The sequence below is a fragment of the Strigops habroptila genome, chromosome 8 (genome assembly GCF_004027225.2).
Source record: "Strigops habroptila isolate Jane chromosome 8, bStrHab1.2.pri, whole genome shotgun sequence".
Lineage (NCBI taxonomy): Eukaryota > Metazoa > Chordata > Aves > Psittaciformes > Psittacidae > Strigops > Strigops habroptila.
The window spans coordinates 1,562,690-1,587,748 of NC_044284.2; the positions used below are offsets into that span (position 1 = coordinate 1,562,690).

The window sequence follows — 25,059 nt, forward strand, 5'->3', positions numbered from 1 at the left end:
AATGCAAAGCACATTGGCATTCCCCATCTCAGCTCACTAGACATTCCACTTTCTTGGAGGAGCCTAAATTAGAGGCTCAGTATTTAACTTTGTGTTCCATTTAAACATTCATATCCTTCCAGGTAAGCCTGTTCCAGCTGAATTTCTTGAACTTTTGCTTATCTAGTAGTATTCAGAGTGTTACTGCTGTCTATCTTGTTGGAATCTTGTTTATAGGAGTGTAAACTACTGGAAGATTAGGAGCTAAAAACAGCAGGCAAAATTGAGTATTAATAAATGCAAATTAATGCTCCCTGGAGAAAAGCCAGTTCTCCTACATATACACACTGATGATGGAAATTCAATTATTTAGTAACCATCAGAATAGCTCTTAATGTTAGTGGACAGTTGTACGGGATGGCAGCTCAGCATTCAGTGGTACTTTAAATTAGAAATGAGTAGGAAAGAATGAGGAAGAATAATCAAAGGCATAATTCCAACAACATGTACATGTCTGGTGTGCCTGCACTTTGAACCCCAGTCTCAGCAGAACTATAAAATAGAGAGGAAAGCAGCAACAGTGAGAACAGATGTGAAATGCCTGTTGTACAAGATGATACTGAGCTACGGCTTTTCCTCTGGGAAAAGAGGCAGCACTTGGAAGGCACACTAGAGGTTTGTCAATTCTTGAGTGGCACAGGGAACACAAATAGGAAGCAGTTGTTCATCTCTCCTCCCGGTTTAAGAGGCAGAGGGCATCACCTGAAATTATTGGGTAGCTGGTTTAGGAAATCACAAAAGGAATTGGATTTTTTCCTGCAAATTAAATTGTGGAATCCACCGATATTCAGCATGGTAAATACAAAAGGTTTAGATGGAAATCAAAAGAAAATAAAGCACGACGAAAGACATTAAGGGCTATTAAGCACATTGATAGAAGCTCTGATGTTAAAAACAGTCAGTGGGAAGGGTACAGTGGGAAAAGTCCAGCCATGTTATTCCATGCCTCCTGTGAGTATCCATGCCCACACCAGATTCCTCCTAACACGGACTTGCCTCTCGTCTGAGTTGTCCATGCTGGGAGAGATGCATTCTTCCTGCAGTATTTCAGAAGCATCTTAAGTGCTATTTTATAGCTGAAAGAAAGAAATAGCTGAACTTTCATTAATACTCGATAGGGGCAGCATGAAAGCAGTGTTCCTTGCAGTGCTGAAAAGGCTGGTATTCCAGGTCTCACTTGGAATCTATAGTTCTCAATGACTCATCCAGCTTGGACAGGTCCACAGCCACCCAGCCCTAATGCAAAACTCTCTTTTCCTTCCTTATCCCTTTCTTTACCAAACCAGCTATATAAAGAGTGAGGAAGTTAAGGATTACAGGAAGCTCAGCCTGTAATATGGGAATACAAGGTTTGATCCTGCAAATTCCAACTGGAGCTCTTGTGTTGGCAGGATCAGTGCTGCGACTAACGTTATATCACTGTAGAAACAGCTTTTCATGAACTGTCAGGGGTTTTTTATCCTTTCTAAAATGTCAAACTGAAGATGTTTAATAGGCATGGAAATACAGCAAACTGAGTAGTGAATTACCAGTACTTTAAAGCAGCATTAATCTCACAAGAACATGTTTGGCATCTTTCCATACCATGTTGCCATCGGGTGAGTAGCACAATCTAGTAAAATAATCCTAAAGAGCTCCTACTACACTAAGTAATTTCACAGGAAATTACTAACAAAGAGAATGGGACGAGCATGCTAAAATATCAAAATCCTTCTTCAAGGCTAAGATCCACAACAAAGACAAGCTTTTCTTATTAAACTTTTTATTAAAATGGAGCTATTTTCACATTTTTAAAATACTTTATATCCAAATTATGCAATATTTATGAAAACGATTGTATGCAAACACTTGCATAAAAATATGTAAAATCACAGCTAAGCAATATAAAGCAATATATAGCATGTTCCAAAATGTACTTCAGGACTAGAATACCTGAGTTTTCAATAAGCTGGCTTCACTGATTCTTAACAGTTAAATTTAATGATGTATTTGATCTTGTATAAAGCACTTTGGTCGGGAAAAACTGCATGGACTATGCAGAGGTTGAGCAGAGATATTACTCAAGGTCTGTCTTCAGAATCTTCTTCCATATGAAGTTCCACTGTTTGAGATGCTAGGAAGGACTCCCATGTAGCAAGGCACTTAAAAAAAAACAACAAAAGACAACACAAATACATATGAATATAGCAGATAGATTCCTATCAAACTGGTAGCCAAGGAGAAGAAAAAAGCAGAATACATCCTCGTTGTCCCAAGCTGCTTTTGTGGGACTACGGTAAGAGCAAAATATGGTTTCCTAGGCAGCTCAGTGATATGCAGAATGTTAGCCAACAAGCCAAGAGAGCTGTAAAGGTCACTTCTACATAATGACAAGAGCACAGTGTGAGTATTGTCATGGTATGCGTTAGCATGGAAGATGCTAACATTAATTATGCTCTTCTTTCATCTCCCCCTTTAGTTACAGACAAAGATCTCTACCAAATAGGAAGCGCACTGACAGGTACAGTTCCCTTGTAATCCCTGTGGCTTCCTACTGTATACCTGATTTTCCTTCCAACTTAAATTAAAAGGTTATATTCTAAACACACCAAAAAATCTTTCTGCCCCCAAGTAATAGGAAAGAAATGGGACCAGAAAGGCAGGGGCTGAGGAAATTGTCATCCTTACACCAAATGGCATTTCTCTCCTCATGGCAAAATGTATTTATAATTGTACAAACTATGTTTTTCATTTGAAACAGATTTTTTTTTTTCAATAGCATCATAGCAATAAAATGATTGCATGGATTTGCCTGCCCTGTTCTAATCACAGAATCATAGAATGGGTTGGGTTAGAAAGGATCTTAAGATCATCCAGTTCCAACCCCCTGCCACGGGCAGGGACACCTCACGCTAGAGCAGGTTGCTCCAAGCCCCTGTGTCCAACCTGGCCTTGAACACTGCCAGGGATGGGGCAGCCACAGCTTCTCTGGGCACCCTGTGCCAGCGCCTCAGCACCCTCACAGGGAAGAGCTTCTGCCTTAGATCTAACCTGAACTTCCCCTGGTTCAGTTTGAACCCATCACCCCTTGTCCTGTCACTACAGTCCCTGATGAAGAGTCCCTCTCCAGCATGTTAGAGACTGTTCCTGTTACTCATATATGATCCCCTAGACACAGAAACCATGAACCTACTCCTCCAGTCTTTTTCAGATCTGGCTAATAAAATCCCCAACTAACTTCTGCTGCTTGAGCACACAACAATGTTGTGCTGCTGTTCAAAGCACATGTATGGTTTGAACTACTGTGAAAAGAGAAGACCAACAGGGTAAGAGTTGTGTGGAAGTCTATTTCTTCATTGACTTTTTGGATAAATGTTATTTTGACATGGTAAACCAGGGAGAAGCAGAGAAAACAGCACTAACATGAACTGCAAGTGTTGCAAACTGATTTCTGGCTTAATCAACAGACTCTCCCCTACTTCATGTGACACTGTGGCAGCCAAGTCTATCTGAGATGCTTGAGCTGGAAGGTGGCATCTTAGTTTTAAAATGTCAACTGCTGCTAGCACTGTCTCTTCACTGTGGTGCTTGGACTCTGATTTCTGCTTGCTCAGGCTCAGCCTGGATCACCATCCTAGAAAGCTGCAAGGCAGATGTGTTTTCTTAGGCTCTTTCTAGGTGTGGGACAAGAAATGATCACTCTTTCTTGAAGAGTCTTTTGTTGGCAATGGCTGACTTTTGTTTTTCCTGAACATGAGTTTAATTTCTAGCCTGTAACTCCATGGTTTGTCATTCTGTAATTTCAGTCATGTGAATTAAAACACATGTATCGGCACTGGCTGGAATGTGAAAATGGCTTTCTGTTATCTTTTGCAATGCTGAGCCAAACTGCACATCTTCACATGCAATCCCAGGATGTTGCTTAACCAGATTGATACAACCTCCTGCAGTCTTTCCAGACTAAAGATGCAAAACATTTTCAGTTACACAAGTTACAAAAACTGAGTGTTCTTAATTCATCCTCCTTTATATAACCAAAACACATTTCCCTAACTGTAAGAGCAATGGTGGCTCATTTCACTGTCAGACATCACAGCTGACAAGCTTTATAATTAACCACACCAAACCAAAACTAGGTCTCTGTGCCTTAGGCTCAAGCTTTTTCTACTGTGAAGCAAGAGCTGCATAAACAACATTTGTTAGTGATGGATACTTCAACATTATTATAGAATGGTTTTACTTCATTCTCCTGGGAGGTGGAAAACTGAGATGGAAATAGAGGATCAGCCAGCTTTCACAAAGGAGACAGAAAAGAAGGGGGGAAAAAAAGGAAAACCAAACCCAGCAAATTCAATGAGCATGCCTAGGATTGAAATTCATAATCCAATTACTTGTGAAAGCCCAGTGGAAGACGGAAAAAAGCCTAAATACCCAAAACGAGGTAAGCAAGAGGCTTAAATAAGTCTACCTAAAATATTCTGATTACTACTTCAGGTCATATATCAATTCTGCAACATCAACAGCAAAAAGGTTTTCATATCTAGTACAACTGCATAGCTAAGTAAAAAGGAGACCTAAAAATAGAGCCCGTAGTAGGGATGACAGCAGAAGCAGTGTGTCACGTGCCATGTGTGTTTCTGTCCCAGTTGCCTCTTTTCCAAGGTGGAAACCTTAAAAATACCTTTTATGGTGGCATTTTCGGGAGTAGAATCTGAAAATGAAATCTTACGTGTGCCTGAGAAAGTGACCATAAATATTGTCATAGTTTCTGGGTGCACGGAAGCAAAAACTGGAGTGCATGGAAACAGTGATTCCCGCTGTAAGGAAAAACATCTTCCTCAAAGTATTTAAATGTTTATGGTTGACATGAATGAGGGTTCAAGGATGGATAGTGGCTTTGAAGTGACAGTTACAAATGGGCTCAGCCATGTGGAAGCTTTGGAAAATCACATGAAGTTTGTTAGCTAAAATCCCAGGCACTGCTAAGGTGGGATGTAATCAACATGCATGAGCAGATAACTTCTTGCTATGCAACAAAATGACTAGTTAAATGCATCACTACAGAGGCCTCTAGGGCAAACAACAAATCTCATCTATTTTTCTACAGCTTTTACTAGCTAGAGAGGTACAGGAGGGCTTTGGATTTCGAAGGAAGCTGCTGTAATGGGGAAGGAGTATTGCTTTGCCCCAGTGAATCTTTTGGCTCAATTTATGCCTGTACAACAATGTAGGTCACAGAAATAAACTGAAGTATGTTTGAAATAGTTAAGAAAATGAGGAAATGATTTCTATTTTTGGAAAAAGAGTAAGCTGTGTCATTACCAACAAGAATCTCACTATAGCAAACATGACTGTAGCTTTTTATTTGATTAAGCTGCAAAGATTGCAACAGGATTAGTTTGACATGAGAAAATCAGAGGCTGTGCTGTAAAAAAAGAGGCTCATCCATGCACAAGAGAAAAGCATGTTCTTTCAATGCCACAACTAATTAAACATCATCCAACATTATGACAAAAACCCAGTCTTCCTGCATTTACTACAGCGCCTCATGAGCAGTGGAAAACCAAACTCTGGTATATTTGCTGGATTTATAATGTTTAACTAGTCTTTGGATTGGGCTGCAAAATCTCGCCACTTCTTCTGGTGTTTGTTCTGGATAGAATAAGTTAACAAAGATCCTTGCTGAGAAGAATGTAAAGTGTTTCTTTTTCTTCGATGCTGTAAATATCCTTGAGACTATAGTAAACACATGAGAAAAACAAAGGGAAAAATGTAGGAAATGTTTCATTTCTATTGCTCTTGGAAGCCACAGTTCAGCATTGCCTGGTTTGGTTTTGCTCATTTGTACCAGGAACACATTAGACATGCTGGCTAAATAATCATACCACCACCACCACTAGCTTTAGATCTGGGTTTGGTTTTAGTCTGCAGAGCATCTGTACCTAACTTAATGAAAATACTGCTGGTGACAGTCATCTTTCTCAGCTGTAAGCTCCACTCTGGGGACAGTTTGTGATTTCAGCTGTGTGGCAGATAGCTTGTCTGGGCTAAGGTGTGCTATTGCAGACAACAGCATCGCACCTAAGGCATGGGGAAAAGGAATAAAATTAAGGGTAGGGTGTTAACACGTGCTTCATTCAAGCATTTTTCTCTGTAAGACTTAAGAATCACTGCTATTTACTTCAGAAATAAAGTTCTGAATTTTGAAATATTGTTTCAGAAACTCTCCCCTATTTTAGCAGTGCATTTACAGTCATTATTAATATAACATATTATTGGCTTTAACCCTTTGTGGAATACAGAGAGACTTAAGTGTGCATTCAACTGTTTTCCAGAAGCAAAGAAAAGGAAGTAGAGAACCCTATGAACTTTCGAGACCAGCTACAGGAATATCAAATAATCAGTCATGGCAATTCTTGGCTACTAAACGACATTCTATTTAAATATTTAAATAAATATTCTAAGATAGCTTGCACATTGTCACAGGAAAGCCTTCACTCTCATAACCCTGTACATTTGCAACACGGGGCTTTAGTTATCTTTGTTGCCACAGCTTTGAGTGACACAAAGAGATGATTGGTGTAGAAACACCACAGCTGTAGAATCAAAGGAACACTTCTTATTCAAGCACGTTAAATTCAGATAGTCAATAAACTGGAACGCTACAGAAATACCTCTACTTGTTTTGAATGAATAAATCTGGAGAAATATAATTACAGGTAACATTCGAAAGTAGCACTTCATGTAACATGACCATCAATTCAGCTTAAGGGAGACATACTCTTTCATGTGCTGAGACATACTCTTTTAAGTACATCTTTTAAGTGATGCTTGACAGATTGACAGCAGAACCCTTAGACAACTACAACTAAGGAAAGATCCAAACAAATGTAAGGTCATACTCTTTCCTCATATTGTGACAAAGACAAAATAACATTTTAGATATTCTACTGTACTTTGATACACTGCAATGTTGGATTTGATCACAGTGGTGTTAGCTTTATACACTCTTGAAGGACTGGATTCTCTACTGCAAAATCCACCAGAAAACATGAGATGTCTCTCATTACCCTGTAGTTCTCAGCAATGTAAGGGATGCAGAGAATGGCCACTAACAGGAATGACTCCCGGCTAGTTGTGTGCATGGAAAATACGTCAGCAAGACTGGGGAAAAACAAAGCACAGTGAAATCTTGACATAGAGAAGGGAATGGGACAGTGCTTTTGGAGAGGCAAGAATGGGAGTTCAACTGGGGGTGAAGGAAGCTGTGGAAAGGAGGAGAAGCAGGTAGTGACTAAATTAGAAAGTAAGAGATATCTCACAGGACATGAACGGAAGAGCTGGGCATGAATCCTATCCATGGCATCCATGGCCCGGGAGCATGCAGAGAACATTCTTGGGGGGAAAAATAGGCAAGAAATAAGATGAGGGATGCTGCAGCAAGGAAAAGTTTAGTAAGCACCAAATGGTGCATCAAAACCAAAGGAACACTTCTTATTCAGGTACGTTAAATTCAGATATTCAATAAACTGGAAGGCTACAGAAATACCTCTACTTGTTTTGAATGAATAAATCTGGAGAAATATAATTACAGCTAACACTTGAATGTAGTTTAATTTTGGACATGTGAGAGAATGTTACTGATGTGAGTAATGACTGAACAAGGAAAAACCACTGAAACAGGAAGTGTGGTTTTTGCATGAGTTTAAGGTGTGAAACTCAAACTATTATCTTCACGGAAGGATTTTGTTTTCAAGCATAAAAATCATATTCTGACTCTCAGATTTCTGAGATTCCCTTCCTGAAATTTGAATTCCAAATAGCAAAAGCAGATGCCAGAGCTTCTTTTTCTGCTGTTTTCAGGAGTATGTTACACACCTGGAGTTTGTAATATAAAGGCCTCTGAAAGTAATCACTTCTTCAGTAATGAACCGTCAGTATTAACCACAGGGCTCAAATAAACATGCATATTTTCGATTCACACTCGCAACCTAAGTATTAATTGTATCAAATTCTCTTGAAGGTCAGGATGAAGAGAATGGTTTTCTGGAAGAACAGAACAAAATTGGTGAGCCCTCACTTTGCAAACACGGAGTGATACAGCTCGCACAGGACATAACACACAACAGTTTTCTGTTCTGGCAACTGCTGCAGTAAGAGAAGGTGGCTTTTTTCTAAAAAATAAAATAAAAATCTAGATTTTTAATATTTTTAATCAGATTTTTAGTCATTTTTAATCTAGATCTACCGAGATAGAACAGCAATAGCTTCTAATGCGGATTTCAATATTTAAGAAAAGTACTAACAACGAATGATGTCTCAGTATAAACCAACTTTTCCAGTATTTCATATGCTATTTAAGAAGAATCACTGGCAATTACAGAGATAGCTGAACCACTTTGTGACTTAATGAGAGTAATTTAATGTACAGGACGAGCTTTGATATTCTGAATTAAAAGTCTAATCAGCAAAAAAGCATTTCTAGACAGGAAAGAGAACTAAATGATTATTTTGGGGTTTTAATTTAGCAAATCATTCATTAACAAAATATTTCAATCCACTCATCATCATTTTAACATACCTATTGCTGAGATAGAAGTCAGAATCCTCAATAACTGAGGAAAATGTGAGAGGATACCAAAAGCTTGCTGCCTGATTTCAGGAGATATCTTGATCTTAATATGGAACAACAGCTTGTCGATGTCCATGCATCTCATACACTGGATGTTAATTAATTAGATTATGATCAAGAGCTCTGTCTTTTCAATTATGTTTTAACAAAGTGATTTGTAAAATCAGGACACTGTCATTGGTCATAAAAAGTTCAGAGTACAGGATTGGAAATCACAGCTAGCCACACGTATCTGTGAAATCACTGATTTAATAGATGTCTCATATATTGCAATCTTTTTCTCAAAAGAAGGAGAAATTCTTTAAGTAATTTCAAGACATCTGGAGTGTCTTCAAAATGTGCTCTTCAATCAACATGTTCCTCAGGAAGAAACCTCACAGAATGCTTAACATATTTGGTTATATGTTTTCAAGTTCTCTTTCTTAGTCTATATCCTTGTAAAAGGGAATTCTTACCAAGAATATTATCTGTGGCATTTGAGATGAAAATAAGAATCTAATTTCAAGCACTTTTCTTCCTTTTTGAAGGAGTAAGTTTCCATTATAAAAAGATTTGATTTATTCATTTTACATACTTGCAGCATTTGTATTTTTTTAAGCTTTTCATATTAACTTCTAAAAATTGTCTTGTTCTTCTTTCTCCTTCTAAAGTCTGATTATTTCATGGAAGACAATTCCTTTAGAAAAATAACAAGGACTTCCTGAATGCGCTGTCTGAAATGGAATCCCATTTCAACTTTTCCTCATACAAGATCATTTAACAGAAGTTTGAGCTTTCCAGGGGGCTTCTTCATGCAGTTACCGCAAAACATTTCCAAACTGAACTACAGCAGCTGACACTGAACCACAAAATATGGTCCAAATTGTTGTGGTTAGTAAAACAAGAGTGCCCTCTGTCGATGACGAACTCAGGATCAAGCACTTGGGCACAAATAAAATACATGTCCAGTTAAGGATAACTGCCTCCCTCTTCCCACAAAAACTGATTCTGAACTTAACACAAGTCTGGACTAAAATGCAAAAATTCCTCTTTACAGCCAACCCATAGACTTCTCCACTGAAATAATCAATGAAAGAATAACATTGCTATTGTGAAAGTGGTTTTACCTCTTCATAATAACGGAGGTTATTCTCAGCCACATTAGTGAACGTTGATCTCATATCACACTGCATGTTTTGCTTCCACCTGTCCCAATCTGCTTTCAGGGCATTATTGGCACATTCGACTTTGTCTTCGAGTTTCCCAATCTCTTCTGAGAACTAAATATGAATCGTAAACATGAAAAATATTAGCAAAGTCACCATTTCAAAGTGATTAAAATCAAGTGCTTGTAGTGCACGGAAAGAGAAGTGCAGAACCAAGGCTGGTATTGAACCTAACACAGAATCATGGCCCAAGAGAAAATGTAAATTTTATTCTTAATGAGTAACTTGGAAAAAAGTCGGAGATATTAATAATAGAAATTCTAGACTAGAAGTAAAGTGATGCTGAAGATAATTGTATTGCCTGAGAAGTTACAGACTCTGGCACCTCTTCACTAGAACTTGACAGTAATGCATCTGAAAAGGAAAATACAGAATCAACTATACACAGTAGATTTGGCCAGGAAAACTGAGGAAACCCTGACAGAACATTTGGTAACCTCAGGAGAAAACAGAATGGGGAGAAGACAGTAGAAATCAAAAGCACAAACTGTCTGATTTCTCGCCTGTCACATTGCTGTCTTTTCCTGTGGAACTAATGTCTGTGTGACCATATGAGAGAAACAGAGAAGCAGAAAAACAAATTAAACCAAAGGACTTCTACATCCATCATTTGCTTCTACTCACTGTAGGTGCACAAAGTGACTTTTCAGCTAATGGGAGTGAGGAAGTGGATGGAGCTGAGAAGCCCAAGTTCAATTATCTAGCCAGATCAGTAATCAAACTATGGACATGGGTAATTTCAACTACCAACACTGTAGCCAATATGACAAGGTTAATCTAAAGTTTAAGTGTGTGGAAATCATCTTTAAAGGAATTACAGGCAGCTGGATTTTATATCTTGGGCACGTCCCAAGTTAATTGCATTTCCTTCAAATACCAAAACTGAATGCACACAGAAGACTGAAAACAGTGAATATTTTCTGATGATTTAGTGTAGGAAAGGCAGTTGAATCCATTTTTTGCTTTTACAAGTAAAAAAGCCTCTGTATGGGAAGGAGATAGGCTGCACACATAAAGAACTTCTCTGACTTCGAACTCCTGGTTGTGGCAGCTTCCCCTTATCTCATTCTTCGTATCTTTAAGACATTTATTTTACAGGGTTTTTCTGTCTTGCCTCTTCTAGGAACTATGAATTTCTTCCACGGTGTAGTCACAACGTGATGTGGACAGGCAGGCTCTGTTCTCCATCCCTGCCTGGATATGCAGTTTAAACATCACCCTCTACAGCCCAAAAGAAACTGTGTGTTCTATCAAGGCAAGGGTTGGACTTAAGGTCTAAAGACAGCGTTATGCCACACTTCTTCATCTGAAATAGCCTGGTTTAAGATCTACTTTTTCACAACTGATAACATAAATGCCACCCTCTTCAGCTGCTGTGACAGCAGAAATCAAAGAAGAATGGCTTGGTCCAACAAAACCATCTACCTAGCGTGTTCCTCATTTATACAACTTATCCTGCAAATTAAATATGATCCTGAATCAGCTTTCTTACACTGATCTCACTGAAGCAGCTAGTAGGATAAATTAAATCTCCCATCAGTGGAGGACGGCACAGTGCTCATCAGACATCAAACCACAGGACAGGAAGGGGGAACCAGGCACTGCTAGGGCAGAGCACAACCAGATGTGAACCTGTAGCCAAAGAGACTTGGCCTAATAGCCAAATTACCTGGTAAGTGACACAGCATTTTACACTATCACACTATGCAAAATAGCACAAATTCCTATCTGCTCTGTGAATTAATCCTACAGCTTGGTGATACTAACCCTTCTCAGCCTGGAGCTGGTGCACAGTGCCAGGACGAGGAGCAACGGCCATAAACTAACACACAACAAGTTTCACCTCAACATGAGGAAGAACTTCTTTACGTGAGGGTGTCAGAGCCGTGGCACAGGCTGCCCAGGGGGGTTGTGGAGTCTCCCTCTCTGGAGACATCCCAAACCCGCCTGGACACGTTTCTGTGTGCCCTGCTCTGGGTGGCCCTGCCTTGGAAGGGGTTGGACTGGGTGATCTCCAGAGGGCCCTTCCAGCACTAATGGTTGGCGAGCCTGTGATTCGGTGAGTTACAACATAAGATATATTCAGAATGTGATGGATTCAGCAATTCATCTCTTTACTACTCAGTTTCAAGCCTGAACACTAAAATCCCAAAGTTAGCATTTAATGCTCATCTGTCTCTGTCAGAGCACATTATACCAACCTTTTGTCAAAAGCACTAGTGGCAGTACCAAAACTGTTAAAAACTCCCAAACCACAGAGGGATGCTCTAGCATTGCTGTTTATGCCTTCAGAATGGAGTGTGGGAGCAAAAGAGCCACAAACTCCCAACATCTTTTCAGCCTGGAGGCAAGAAAGGTCTAGATAAGCAAAGTCCTCCCAGATACCTCTGTCAGAGACTGAATCCAAACTCACAGTCTTCAGACCTTCCATATTCTTAACAACTGCCTTCTTCATGGGCTAACTTTTGGAGAGAGAGACGAGGTTTTGGCTTTTTAGCAGCAACTTTCTAAAAGCCCAGTGGCAGAAGCACAACTCAAGAAAACAGTTTTTTCAGCCAATGAACCTGATATCTCCTAAGGTTTAATTTGTGATTCCAGCCTCTTTCAGCTGCACTGACCTTGGAGATGTTTTGCATTCTCCTGCTGTATAACCTCCTGTTAGTTAAATCATCTAATGGTTGCCGTGACCAATGCTAAAGATCTCGCAGCCTTTTATCAGCTCTAATGACAGTCTGAGATTCCTTATCTACGGTGAAAATACACTTCAAATGAGATTAGAGTTCATGCCACTCGTTGTCAGCAGAATTTCTGGCTACTAAATCACACTGACAAGTTCAATCTGACATCTATGAGATCATTAGAAGCTACATAAATTCTGCTAACGAATAGAAATGTGCAAATACAGCCAAACTCAGTGTTTGACACCAATTCCAATAACACTAACCTGTGGTATGACCACCTTTTATTCTAAAATCAGCCTGGTTTGAAATGTGAGCAGAATATTTCAACATAGATATAATATAAATTATAACACTAAAAAAACAGATGAAGAAAGTGGTCACAAGTTACTTGAATGGTTAAAAATAGCAGTGGCCAAACTATAATGAATAGAAAAAGCCTTCAACTTACAATGAAGAAAAAGGCTTCAGGATACACTTGCCACTCAATTGGAGAACACAGGGGTTTATGATCAGATTACACAGACATATCTGTTTTACTGCTTTTGTGAAACTGAAGAGAGAATCAGGCTCTAGAAAAAGGATTTTTGAACTGAGTAAGAAATAAGAGGAATTGGAAAGATAAAGCCAAGCTCTGAACACCCGGATAATCCCAATGGCCAAAGGCTTTTACCAAAACTGTAAACATAGCTTTGGAAACACAGAAACAGGGAAAAACCCAAGATCTCCAGATTTTACTGGAAGCAAATCCAAACACCTCCTCATGGAGTAAACCACTGTCGAGATCAACTCAACATGGTATGATCAATACTATGCTAAAGGAAAAATATTCCTTTTTTTCTGTAACAGGTCAGGAAGAGAGGGTGCATGTGCTTTGCCTGAGGACTCCATCAGCTATATATCAGAAATACATTCTGAAAAGACCACATCCTGCCAGGCAATGTTCTGTGAAACGACAGGACAATAGAAGATAGAAGAAAACAGAATTTCCACTTCAGGAAAAACCAAACCCCGAGGTATTTACTTCCTGTCCCACTGCAGGACAGAGAGGCAAATTGGTACAAAATAAGCTATAGCCACCGTAGATCTCAGACAGTGGTAAGATAACTGAATTATTCAGCTCAGTGACAAGAAATCAAAGAAAAATATGCATTTCGAGTGCCAAACCCGATCTAAACAGCTGATCTTTACATGAAAGCTGATTACAACAACCCTAATTAAAAGTATCTGAAATGTCAAGGACTTTTTCCTTTGATGTACTAAAAAGTTATTAGTCATTTTTCTGTATTCTGTGCGCTGTGTAACACTTTGTGATAACACTGTGCTAAAAGAACATTATTTGGGCTGGAGAGTTAAACAAGAATTAAGAAAATGCCAATATCCATCCCAGGAGTTCTTTTTAACTAGCCCAAAGAGCCTTGCTGATAGGTTTGGGGATGCCTTGGGTTACCAGTTACAGTCTGACTTCACTAGAATGAATGAAGGTGTCATACTGGTAATAAAAAACATCCCGAGGCCCAACTGGGTAAGACAGAACCTGTAAGTACAGAACTGAGACCTGTTTATTTTAAATGATCTTCATGAACAGCTTTGTTCATTCTAACCACCTCCTCTCCTACATCAACGGAGCAGCAGCTCCAAGAGCACTGCAGCAAGTCTTCCTTTCCTTTATCTCCCAATGTGGAAGTAAAGAGAAGTGCTAAAATTAAACTATGGTACAGGCTGTGTTGCCAAAACAATAGTGGTCACCCACTATTTGCTTTTTCCTTTGCTTCAGTGTCCTGTCTAATGAAGTTGTGCATAATTGCCTTTGCAGGACATGCATAGCTACAAAGACCAACCCTTGTCATCTTAAGTATCAGCATTACAGAGACACCATGCAGTTACAAAGCATGGCTTCAGAGGATAACTGTATGCTGGGCTGCATCAAAAGGAGTATGGTCATCAGGTCAAGGGAGGTGATTCTACCCGTCTACTCTGCTCCTGTGAGACCCTACATGGAGTACTGTGTTCAGCACCCATAACGACACGGACTTGTTGGAGCAGAGTCAAAAGGAGGACCACAATGATGCTCTGAGGGCTGGAGCACCTCTTCTATGGAGCCAGGCTGAGAGAGCTGGGCTTGTTCAGCCTGGAGAAGGGAAGGCTCCTTAAGGGGAGACCTTAGAGCAGCTCCAGTGCCTAAAGGGGCTACAAGAAACCTGGAGAGGGGCTTTGGACAAGGGCCTGGAGGGACACGACAAGGGGAATGGCTTTAACCTGCCAGGGGGGAAATTGAGATGAGCTCTTAGGCAGAAGCTCTTCCATGTGAGGGTGCTGAGGCGCTGGCACAGGGTGCCCAGAAGTAAGAACCCTGGCATAGTTCAAGGTCAGGTTGGACTTGGAACAACCTGGTCTAGTGGAAGGTGTCCCTGCCTGTGGCAGGGGGGTTGGAACTGGATGATCTTTAAGGTCCCTTCCAACCATAACCATTCTATGATTCTATGAGATGCTTTCTTCAGGGGCTCATCTTTTACAGCTAGAAAAAGGCCTGGAAGATTTCAACTTTCTGTGCATACTCACCAGATCCTTTTCTGTCTTTTTACTGCCATCAACTTTGGAGTCGAGCTCGCCTTGAATTTGGTCTCTCCTTTTCAAAACACCCTTCATAGAGAAAAAGAAAGAAAAAGTAGTAAACTTCACCAATTTTTAGCCATCTGTGCAGAAAACCATCAAACAACTTGGCTATTTAAGACCTGAAGCAAGATCACAGTATGATGCCTTTTAATACTTTGGACATGATACATGTACTTTCTAGAAAAAAAACCTTAAAATCATGAACTTATTCTTCAATACCTGTATTTTATCTTATGTGTTTTTCAAGAATCTTAGTAAATCCCAAATCAGTGCCACAAGAATCTGCCATACACAGTGTCACTGTATGCCTGTATGAGAAAATCCGCAACAGCAGCTTACTTAGTATCAGCTCAACTTACTATAGATTCAGATTTTAAACCAGGAACATGAGTTTGCCCAATCTCAGGAACAAAAGTATCTTCTTTAAGAAAAAGTTACAATATCAAGTAGAAGAAATGACTAAAAATGGTATTCCTGCAATTGTGAGTTTAACCTTCAATATGATTTTGTAAATGCCAAAAGTGGTTCAGAAAAATCAGATGAAATTATCATGAAAATGAGAGATGTTCTAACTCTGATATATGTGCTTATTTTGAGCGTATGTAATTATTACCTCCTTTAAAACTGTCTTAGCAGGTATTGGATTTTAGCATAATGTCAAAAATAATTAGAAAGGGGAAGGAATGCTACTTGTTGAACTACACAACAGGAATGGTATTATGATGAGATTTCCATTTCCAATGCTCATTTGCTCTGTGACCTTGATGAAGCCTTACAAATCTCTCTTTGCCTTAGTTTCCTCATCTGGAAAAGCACACTCAGGCGTGCTTATCTTGCAGAAATGTTACAAAGCTTTCATCCTCTTTAAAAAGAAAAGAAGTCAGAAGCAAGACATATAGAATACAAATCTCAAACCCTTCTTTTACATCACCTTGCCACAACTGGTTTTACTGCTTCTTCTGCATATACTGAAGAGATTCTGAGTATTCACCTCTAGCAGAGGGCATGTTGAAATAGCTCAGGCACAAGCAGCTCTACCTTCTCTAGCTGTCTTACTTGACTGAGTTCTCTTTGAAATCTTGTCACTTTAAGAAGCGCAACAGAAGAACTGAGGAGGTTAATTCTCAAATAACCTTCCAATATTTCTTTTTGAACAGGTACTCACTAGACAAAAATTGGTAAACCTGAATGGGCAATTGTGAGTAGTAACAGATTAGTGATGCACACTAATGCTCATCAATCTATATCTCTATAGCTCAGGGTATCTTTTGGTTAGATAAATAGAGAAAAAGTTTAGCAAAATGAATATGTTTGGAAAAGCTGTCTTTAAAAATGCTTTCTCTATTTCTTTTGCCTCTTTTAAAACTGTTTTAATGATTCTTTGGCAACTTTCGTCACAAATAGTCCTTAAATTACAAGATAAACCCAATTATTTTAATATTAATGTGCTACAACTACAGACAAGTGCTGATTTCTAATGGCAAAGAGAGGGACTGTGTTTTTAAAGCATATTATTATACTTGTACAATGTTTTTTGTGCAACATTTAATGGTACCCTGCCATAAAAGCCTCAGATAATGATATGTGGACCCATAACCAATTTAATGCTGCAGTCTGTACCCTGAGGCACAGCAGGACTCTGCACTCCCCAGATTTGTTCTGTTAGTCACTTAGGAAGGAGCCAATCCAGATGTAAATATTTTAGCTATGAATTCATCGCTTTCCCCCGGATTAAGGCTGAACTCCCAACACCGGAAAACACAAGGATAGTATTGTATTGACCACACCTTCTCCTGCTCATCTGCGCATGATCCTGGCAGCAGAGCACAAAGGTCCCTGTGATGAGGGGTTAAACACACCTCTGAAAGCAGGTTTTACTAGTGTTTGACTTCCCTTCTTGTGTTTTTAGTGTAACTAGCAGTTTGCCCTCTCCAAACTGCAAGACAGAAGCAAGCTGTAGGAAAAATAAAAGTCCATTGTGAATGAAGGGAAAGGAACAGTTGTAGATCAGGAATGAGCTAGTGAGGAAGATTTTCTTCCGGACAGAACCTCATGGTAGGCTAATCCTGTGTTGCAAACGTTGCATAAAGAACACTGTAAGCAGAAAAAATAAGGTAATGGGCAACAGCTACTTGTAATGTGTGCATGAAGAGCCAGGTAGTCACTCTGGGGCTTGTCCACAGAAACCTCTCTGTGCTCTGGGCAACAGAGAACACCTGAGAATCATAGAATCACAGAATGGTTTTGGCTGGAAAGGACGTTAAGATCATCCAGTTCCATCTCCCTGCCACAGGCAGGGACACCTCACACTAGAGCAGGTTGCTCCAAGCCCCTGTGTCCAACCTGGCCTTGAACACTGCCAGGGATGGGGCAGCCACAGCTTCTCTGGGCACCCTGTGCCCGCACCTCAGCACCCTCACAGGGAAGAACTTCTTCCTTCTATCTAACCTGAACTTCCCCTGGTTCAGTCTGAACCCATCACCCCTTGTCCTATCGCTCCAGTCCCTGATGAAGAGTCCCTCTCCAGCATCCTTGTAGGCCCCTTCAGACACTGGAAAGTAGAAAGAGTGATATTCCAGAGTGAGATTCCAGATATTGGAAAATAGAGAAAGGGTGAGCCAGGCTGCAGACTAGAAGGCAGTGGGCAGGCAGCATCTCCTCAATAGCATGAAGGCTAGGAATGCTCATGGGTAACAGAAAATCTGAAGTCTGTAAGGGGGGCAGAGGAATAAGACCTGCAATTGGTATGAATCAATTCAGACCTTTAAGCAAAGCAGTTCCTACCCCCATCTACCTGCAAGTCCCTGCAGGCATTGCAGCAGTAATTCTTAAGCCTTACTGAGAAACTGGCAATGCTCTGTTCAGTGCCAGGAAAGGCTCAGTTAACCTGGGTCTTGCTGTACCCATGGCCCATAACACACTCTCAGCTCCTACTCAGAAACGACTGCAGTAGCAGCTGGGTTCCCAGCAGTAAGGCAAGAACAGATACTGCAGCTTGCACTGCTCAAAACCTAGACAAAGAGGGGTTTGTACACATTTTCTGCTTCCTGGAGGCAGTAGAGTAGGAATTATATGCTGAATTCAGTTACTTAATCATGTTGATTATCCATCAGCACTGACTTTGTCAACTCTGTAGTGAGATTTTTTACATTCTCTCCAAGTGTAAGAAAAACGCATACATAAAGGGAACTGAAAGCATCAGCTTATGGCAAAGACTAACACATGCTTATATAATGGCACGGGGACTGGAAGCTCCCTGCTGTTCTGGAAAAAGAAAACATAGTTTAGGAACATCTCCTAGAAAGGGAAAAACCTCTCCACTCCTTTTCCCCCACACAATCTGTTCCTCAATGAGTTCATATTTCAGCAGAAAGGAAGGTCTTTCAGACTTTCCTTTCTGAGGAGGTCTTTCCCAGCTGCTCTTCCTCAAACCTTTCTGTGTTCCTGTCTCGCTGCTACAATGCAGATGGCAAAACCTCATGCTCTTCAGCACAGCTACCAAGGGCTGCCTGCCAGGCAAAACTATCAAGATCTTCTCATCTGGAAGGGGTGCCTCTTGCCTGATTAGCAAGGGAAACAGAACCAGATTCCCTAATAGACAGCTCTCCCATGCTGTGCACATTTAGTAACGACAGTAAATCGAGGGACTGCAAAATCTTTTTCCATCAGTTACGAATTCTCTTCTATAGTTTGTTACTGGACTATACCAGATTTTATATACAGCCAGAAGCAATCCTTAAGGAACACTTACCATCAGAATTTCACTGTAGAGGACATATTCATGTAGAATGGGCAGCAGGTTTTCAGAGAGCCCTGCCATCTTCTTCTCTGTAGCCTTGCAACACTTGTCAATGCAGCTGGCAACACCTTTTAGGGACTCTGCTATATCTTCTTCTGATGCTGACCACAGTGTGTGGATGGGGCCATATTCCTTCATTTCATTAAAATACTCTTAACAGGAACATATATGCATATTACTCTTTTGTTCATTAATAGATGTCTAAGTGATACTAATTGCAACCTCCTATTTGCTGGGCACCAAGTAAGAGACTGAGGCTAAGGTTTAAATCTGCTCAAGTGACTGAGGTAAGTAAACTGCAGTTCATTGCTTATGAATACACTAATCAATGAATGTCTTGTAAGTAAGTAGTTCCTAGAAACCTATCAGCAAAAATGCCCCAGTCATTTCAAAAGGGGACACATACTCGGGTAGACCTCAAAAGTTGTATTCAAGACCACCCAATGACCTGAATTAGTTCACGTTGTCTTTATAGAGAGGGACAGGAGTCATAGCAACTCTGGGCAGAAGTCAGTCTGATTTGCTTGTACTGCCCTGAATTCCTCTGCTACAGTAGTGCTCCAAGTCCTGTCTTACTTACTAAGCCTTGGTATGTCCCAAAAGCTTCAGAAGACACAGTGAAGTTGATTCCAGTTCTGCAGGTGTTAACTCCTTTAGTAGTTTTTACTGATCTAAATACAAGGACATCCTACAAATTATTTCTCTTCTGTCTCTAGGCCAAGTGATAATCTGTAAGCAGATAAAAGGCCCAGAATTCACCATTGTGCCATTTAGTAGGGCCAAACTCGGGCAAGGCTGGATATGATCTGGAAGCTACACGTTTACAGGAGGGTACTGTGAACGTGCTGGTCATGTACTGAAAACTCAATTTCATCACAGCTGAATTGATAATAAAGAAATGTCCAAGAAAATGTGCAAAGCAGCCATATGGCATGAAGAGTGTAATGCTTACTTTGAGATTAATTGGACAAAAAAACCCTCCATGAAAGATGTCGTTAAGAATCCCACGTTAAGCTACCGCAAGCAGGAATGTTGTCTGAATCACAGCTTTCACCAGCTCATGTCCACAACAGTGCAGCCCTGCACACAAGTGTTCTGCCCAGTGCTATTTGGAAAATCTAGAAAGATATGACCTACAGCATTTGGGAGCACGTCAAAATTCATAAGGTTTTCCAAGAAGTATTTTGGCACTGATGCCTTGATCCTATGGACCTCAGCCAGCTACTTCCACTGAAGTGAATGGTATCGAAAAGAACAATTCCTTTTATAACACCCTCTCCATTTTAGTGAGGACACGCTGAGATCTGGTACTGCACAATAAAGCACAAGGGCTCAGTTCTTAAAGAACACAGTGCAGCCCTTCAAATTCTATTATACAGACAATAAAATCCCTTCAAGTGCTGACCAGTGGAAATTCTACTGAATAGGCCTAGTCTGAGATCAGGGTTCATCTCGGAAAGTCAGAAATTTAACATTCCAAAGAGGTGCAAACTGCTGTTACTTAAAGAGAAAATTGAGATTAAGTCATCTTTCTTAAGAAAACTCTAACAGAAATTATGGCCAATGGTAAAGCTATTAAAAAAACCCTAAAATCTCCTTGGTCAACACAGAAAAAGGTGCCGAATGAAACCCAAAAAAGAACTGTTTCGAGATCTGTTCTCTAGACAGCATTATGCCAGTATGAGACAGCACGGAAAACTGTGACTGTTCACATTCCACTCAAAGTACAAAACAAAAGGTCACGCAGCTTTCCAAAAAGCACAAGTAAAAATAGAACCAAACTTGCTACGTTTTCTTCTAAGTTCCTTATCAAGTAGTTCAATGACATGTTAAAACTCTTCCTATTAACAAGTTACTCAATCTAATTTGAAGGGCTGCCAAAACAATAACCATTATGAAAAGCACCGTAGAAACACCAATCTCCCTTTTCCCTTGCTCGCTGGGAAGAGAATTTTGCCTGGCACAATGAAAACTAATTTACTTTGCCAATATACTCATTTCTTTCATCAATAAAACTGATACTTGTTTTCTACTTACCCCTTTCTTCCTTGTAAATTCTATGAGCGATTTTGTCAAGTACATTGATTTTCTGACTAAATGCTTCCATGTAATTGTTCATTTCTGTAAACATTTCAGGACGATTTTTAACTCCTCCTCTCACTGAGGATGCTACAGCTCTGACGGTCTGTCCCATTCTGCTCAGCAAACCAGGACCCTGCTTCTTGTGGGAGGAGAGTTCCTAAAGACAGAACAAGCGCTTTACTTCCAAGTTACTTTCTTTTTAAATTCTCTACAAATAATGCATACTTTAAAGCTTTTTCTTTAAAAACACAACAAAACTACTTGAATAAACCTCTGTGTGTGTCTTTTTAGCATAGAAATCTTACTTTAAACTTACTAGATCAGTGCCAGAACTCTTCCTGTCACATGCGTTTATTAGCTAAGCCTTTCTGGGCAAACACAAGCATGCTGCGTATCACACTCTCCCAAGAACCTTTACCCTTTCACTCCTTCGGGTGAGATAGCTGGTCTGCAATTTAGCCTTTTGACGGGAAAGCAGAGGTAATGATTGCAGGAATAAGTCATTGAGAAAAGCAAACTGTTCCTACTGGAAGAAGTAATCCATCTATTTGTTTTCTTTAACTCTCTTCCTATGTTGCTAGAATAACCTTTGCTGAAGTTCAGAGCTTTTCCTGAGTACAAACCTTCAATTTTCAACTGGATACATCATGCAAAAATACAACAGGGAATTCAAAGGCTGTATTTTAGTTTAATGGGACTAGTATAACTCTTTTGAGAAAAGCAGATGAAAAAGACAGTGCCATGCCAAAACAAGAATTAATTTTAAATACTACTTTTCGTATCATCTTGGAAGCTTATATGTATACCAAAAAGCATGGGGAGTTGAGATATTGGGAATTTGCCATGAAAATGCAAAATGGAGCAAGAAAAGCTGCTGTGGAAGATACAGCAATATTTATGGCAACACAATTTATAACAATAATTTTTATGTACCAAAAGCACAGAAGAAAAGGTTATCTCAGTGGATGAATATTCCATAAATCCCCTGCCTTCTTCTGACACTTCTGTAACAAGCTGTGGGAGGACACTATTGAATCCTGAAACTAGGGAGACTCCTGATATACTCTGCTAACACAAGACGTGGTTTCATACATCTGTAAATATAAAACTAAAGTCATTTTACCCAGGCCTGTGCAGTAAGAAAAATTTTGAAGTCTTCATTAAAAGTTAAAGTTGGATGATCAGCAATACGGTTCAGGAATTTATGTAAAGCTTTCCTTCGAGTCTCAATGAATTCATCACTGAATCGTTCCACCATTCCTTTCATGATGAATTTTTCAGGCAATGGCTAAGGAAAGACAAAGAAATAGATTGTATCATTTGCATAATATTACAGGGATTCTAACACTAAAAAACCAGGTAAAAAAACCTTGTAAAATCCACCATGCAAACCCCAAACTGTTATAAAGTTATCATATTCAACAGTAGTATAACATGGTTCCTTTAGCACACAGTGCAGAAGAATAGAAGTACAACTAAGAAAGAAGGGCATAAATTACTGCAAATGGCACAATTATAACCATAGTATCTTAAGGGGTTTTTTTATTATCACATACATGTAAAGCTAATAAAAAGAGGTTGGGTTTGATGTTTGTGAGACTTCAGAAACTGAAGAAAGGCCTCAAGCATCTCTGTATAAAACTGGAGCCATCTTATAAACAAATACAAATAATTTAACCAATATTTTAACCAATATTTTAACAAATAATTGAACAAACAGGAATAATCAGTGTTGGATGTGCTTCTTCAAGTTTGCTCTTCAACCAAAGGAAATCCTGGTACCGTCTTCGAACTTCATATTCACTGGAGTCAAATTCACCCCGGGATGTCTGAAAAACAGAGGCAGAAAAAACAGGCCTAGGTTAAGGTACCAAAAAATAAAAGAAGAACAGAATAGTATTAGACTTAAAAGAAAACTGAATACTTGAGGGGAATGCATATGTGATTCTATTTTGCCTATGTTATTTGCCTGCTGGTTCTTCAAGGTCAATGATCGACTACTTGAAGAGATAAAACACATCTCACTTGAGCAAGAACTCAAAGTTTTGTTGTAAAAAAAAAGTCACTTATAATATTAGCCTCCCACAATGTATCAAAAGATTTCAGTGATTATTTTTGTGTGGCATTTTCCTTTGAGCAATCATGGTTGTGTTCGTTACTTTTAGGGCACTTCTGCTAAAGTTATTAATAATCCACGAGTGAGGAAATTCCACTTTTTTAGCATTCTAAATAAAAGCCCCAAATAGCTGACATACATCCTCAGGATCTGCTGACACCAGTCAACAATGCCCACATTCAAGAAATGAAAACTTCAGCATATCACAGCAATAACACTCCCTGCGCTGCTTAACGGACTCTGTGTTCCATCATCACTTCCAGTTTTGTAGCCCTTTGTTAGAACTCGCCAACAAACCTTTAAGGCCCAGGAAAAACTGCTTATTACAGGGTTGCAAAGTTGTCAGACCATGACATTTATTTTATCACTGCTCTATCTTCTCGAATCAAGCCACGAAGAGCCCATGTTTTCATTAATATGTGCTGTTTAATGTGCCTCTTTGCACAGAGATTTATAATGCAATGCAAGTAAATTCAACAAACCTCCAAACATGCTTTTGTACTAAACATTTTTGAGGGTTGAATAAGAATTCTTTGAGGTATGTGGGAGGAATGCTATTACTTTATCATCAACAACCAGCACTTCAAATTAAATATGATAAGAAAGGATAGAAGAGATAAAAAAGCAAAAGCAATCCACCTTACAGCCCTTCCATACTTGCCTGAAGAGAAAATGTTCTGTCGTCTCCAAAAGCATGCATAAAGTGAAAATGATTGCTAGCAACCTCACGAAGATAGCTCTCTTCCTACTCTTTACACATTTGATGAGGAATTGATATCTCCTCATATTTAAGGATGAATAATTCCCATTTGAAAATTTGGGTTTAAATGAATCTTTTCAAAGGAACTCAAAGTAAAATAAATTAACAGTGCAAGTCTCAACATGCAGCCTGCAGAGTATTTGCTGGTATTCCCAGAAGAAGCTGGCTGGTCTCACAAGGCTGACTTTCTTCCTTCTTTCTCATCAATAATTTGCATTCAGGACAGCTAAAAATATACTTGGTTGTTTCCTAAGATTACTTTTATGTTGCAGAATTATGGCAGTTTCCCCAGAAATCATATGCAACTGTCAATGGGAAACAAACATTCATGTGATAGTGGACACTGCAATTAGAAAGGAATGGAATTAAAAGGCATTGTAGCTGGGCACATTTAAGCAAGACAAAGGTCACAAATACTTGGGCTAATATTCTACCTTCAAACTGAATCAGTCCTGCTGCTGTTTCATATTCCTGCTGAAGATCACAACAGAATATGTTATTCTCACATAGAACTGATAGACTTATAGAATGGTTTGGGTTGGAGGGGACCTTAAGATCATCCAGTTCCAACCCCCCTGCCACGAGCAGGGGCATAAAGAACCTAAGCACTGATGTATGTAGACTTACATTAAATTTTTCCAGAACCTACTGCACAGTTTCATACAGTTTTAGTGGTCTCTAACTCATGGCAAAATCAGAGTATAATTTAAACTTAGTAATATCCCAGAGAATGGTAAGCAAGAAGAGTGAAACTGCTCCGACTGTCAGCAGTGTACACCATTACAGCCACGAATAGATGCTTACCTTTGTGACTACTCTGTAAGTAATAAACGTTTCGATGGCTGTAATGTGGCTTTCAGGATCATCGACTGTAATGAAGAGATCTCTTAATTCTGGTTCATCTTCCAATTTATACTGGTTTCTCATTGATGAGGGGGATATTGGCACTGAAGAACTGAATGAGTTTACCTCAGTCAGTGATGTATCCTACAGATAAGACAGGAGAACATCCATCTCAATACATCTTTGTATACAAACACACACATACAAACACATATGTCTCAGATGCTAAAATGGCAAGCTTTTAAATAATCAGATAAACCATGTAAAACATAGAGCAGATGGAAGAATTCTCCATGGCAAATCTATTCTC

General features: G+C 39.5%; 1 protein-coding gene across 1 annotated transcript in view; it reads right to left on the reverse strand.

Moving 5' to 3' along the window:
- Positions 1–1,784: 1,784 nt before the first annotated feature.
- The window catches only part of SNX7 (sorting nexin 7), a 29,747-nt gene continuing 6,472 nt past the window's right edge, over positions 1,785–25,059 (reverse strand). The window contains exons 2-9 of the mRNA XM_030493798.1: positions 24,711–24,893; positions 22,749–22,859; positions 22,154–22,318; positions 20,986–21,187; positions 18,901–19,100; positions 15,096–15,176; positions 9,757–9,909; positions 1,785–2,180 (exon numbers count right to left, since the gene is read on the reverse strand). Of these exons, the coding sequence (XP_030349658.1) occupies positions 2,100–2,180; positions 9,757–9,909; positions 15,096–15,176; positions 18,901–19,100; positions 20,986–21,187; positions 22,154–22,318; positions 22,749–22,859; positions 24,711–24,893 (1,176 nt within the window). The 3' untranslated portion in view covers positions 1,785–2,099. The remainder of the gene's footprint in view (positions 2,181–9,756; positions 9,910–15,095; positions 15,177–18,900; positions 19,101–20,985; positions 21,188–22,153; positions 22,319–22,748; positions 22,860–24,710; positions 24,894–25,059) is intronic.